General features: G+C 29.0%; 1 protein-coding gene across 1 annotated transcript in view; it reads right to left on the reverse strand.

Moving 5' to 3' along the window:
- Positions 1-2,367, reverse strand: part of LOC105618631 (neuroendocrine convertase 1-like) — a 39,662-nt gene that overhangs the window by 3,252 nt on the left and 34,043 nt on the right. The window contains 1 exon segment of the mRNA XM_012200162.1: positions 1,351-1,503. Coding sequence (XP_012055552.1) covers positions 1,351-1,503 — 153 coding nt within the window.

The following is a 2,367-nucleotide window of genomic DNA, read 5'->3' on the forward strand; positions in this document are numbered from 1 at the left end:
TATATATATATATATATATATATATATATATATAAAACTATACTATATATAATACTATACTATATATATACAAATTATATATTAGTTCTACATTGTTATTTTATTATATATAGTTACATAAAACATATATAATTAATTATATAATATTACAAACTATTTTATCGGCATTTTTTTGAAACGTATACATTCTAATCACATATTATGTAATTATAAGTGAATAATTTATAGGTAAGAATAATTATATGATAATACTGTACAGCATCGCGTAAAAAGCCTGAATTAATGAAGTTGTTTTCGTGAGAATCTCGTCACTCACAATGGGATTATGAAAGTAATCGCAAAGCTTAGTGCAAAGTAGATAGTAACAACATGAACATGAAACAAGATAAATCCTCAAAGTGTAGAGATATATGCATATGTATATTTGTTATTAAAAGGACATCTTGTAACGAGATGAACATCCATTTTCGGTCACACGTTTGAGAGATTACGACACTTTGAAATGATTTTGTATATTCGTATATTTAACTTTACCTAATGGTAAATGCGAAAAATTCTAACTATTTTCTGGGATTTTCTGGGATTTTCTGGCTAAATAAAATATCCTATCAGAAAAGTATTTCGAAGAAAAGTCCCAGTGATGCTCCATTTTCTTGCTTCTATCATACTGTCGTAACGAATGAGGACTTTTATGACCTTCTTCAAGTTAATGATGCGTTTCTTATCTTGCGTGTTTCTTCGAGCATCTGCAAATGCCTCTTCGAAAAAGAAGATTGCCGTATTCGATTGATATGACATTCGAGAATTATAAAATGGCACGAAATGTTATTCTTTTAGCATTTATAAGTCATGTGAAATAAAATCTAACTCGATGTCTATAACAGTAGTAAGTCTTAAGCTGTAAGAAGCTAATTAATCACATTGAATTTAAAGGGAACAATTGACTGCAATTGACCAATTTTTGTAGATATTACGTAACGATTCAGTGTACTGAATTGTTGATGTGACTATTACTATGTGACTGACATTGTAAGAGTCTATCTGAATTAATAACTCATCGTCAATCCGCATTAATATTTTTATTTAATAAATTAGAGAAATCTAATCTTGCAATTATGTAGTTCTGAATAACCAAAAAATAAAGTAAAAAACAATCTGTAAAAACGTTTTGCCAATTTAACAATTTAAATATAAATTAGACTGAATTCCACGGGAGTTTATTTGTTTCTGCTTAAGCTCGAAAGCATTTAATCAATTTTATTCGTAAGACCTACGCTGCCCGGTTAGTATGATGTTCATATACCATGCAATTAAATCATCGCTCTAAATTCGCTAAACTAATTTACTTACATATACGAGTTATCTACTCTGCAAATAGTCTTCCCTGGCACTGTCGTCCAGTTGTAGCTCGCCATTACCAGTGCGTACGCGTTCATAAGTCCGAAACCGAAATGTGAGTTGAACCAAAATCCAGCGGCGTTTTTAAACCAGCCTGGATTTCCGCTGAAAATTTATTCAAATACTAAAGTTCCTATTCTGGGAAAGAAATTGCTGTGTGCATATGCAAAGTAGAAAAAAACTATTCTGACTTTTTTTTCTTTTATTCAAATTTTTATAATAGAAGTAAAATGATATTCGCATTATTATTGGAATTTTTCAAAGTAATAGTCCCGGAAGAGCATTATTACAACGAAGCTTGATATTCCTTGAATAAATATAAAATATTTTGTAGTACTAATTATCAAATATCACGTCATGTTTGTGCATAAAATATGATTACAACTATTACTCATCAACGTGATATGCTCTTATGAAAGCTATCACAATCGCTTTTATAATTTACGATACGATAATAGAAGGCAATTAGTACGGAATATAAATTACACGAGAACGAGCACGGATAGAAATATATACATCTGCATACGCATTCAGTAGGCTGATCGAACAACAATTTTTTCTCGTGTTAGATATATGCGTGACCTCGTTTCTTTGACAACTATTCAATAAAAGTTACATATCATTGTTTGAAATAATTTTGCATGACACAGTTGTGACTTGTGAAAAGTGTAACATATCCGATATTTTTCAAAATGTCAAAAAATTATTTTGGATTTTTCAAACATAGGTTATTTGTATGTTTATTTGTAAAAATATTGAAAAACTTTCAGAAAATGCGTTTAAAGGCAATTGAGATGATTAACAATATTAAATGATTCAAGTTTCTCAGAAGCTAAACTCATTAACTTCATAAAATAGAAAAAAGAGAAAATTGATGAAATTATAATTGTGTACTCTGGTACTAAATTATTTGATAAAAAGTAAAATTTATATAAAGTAAACTAGAATTTGACTCTCTCTCTCTCTCTC

Source organism: Atta cephalotes, assembly GCF_000143395.1.
Source record: "Atta cephalotes unplaced genomic scaffold scaffold00017, whole genome shotgun sequence".
In the NCBI taxonomy this organism is placed as follows: domain Eukaryota; kingdom Metazoa; phylum Arthropoda; class Insecta; order Hymenoptera; family Formicidae; genus Atta; species Atta cephalotes.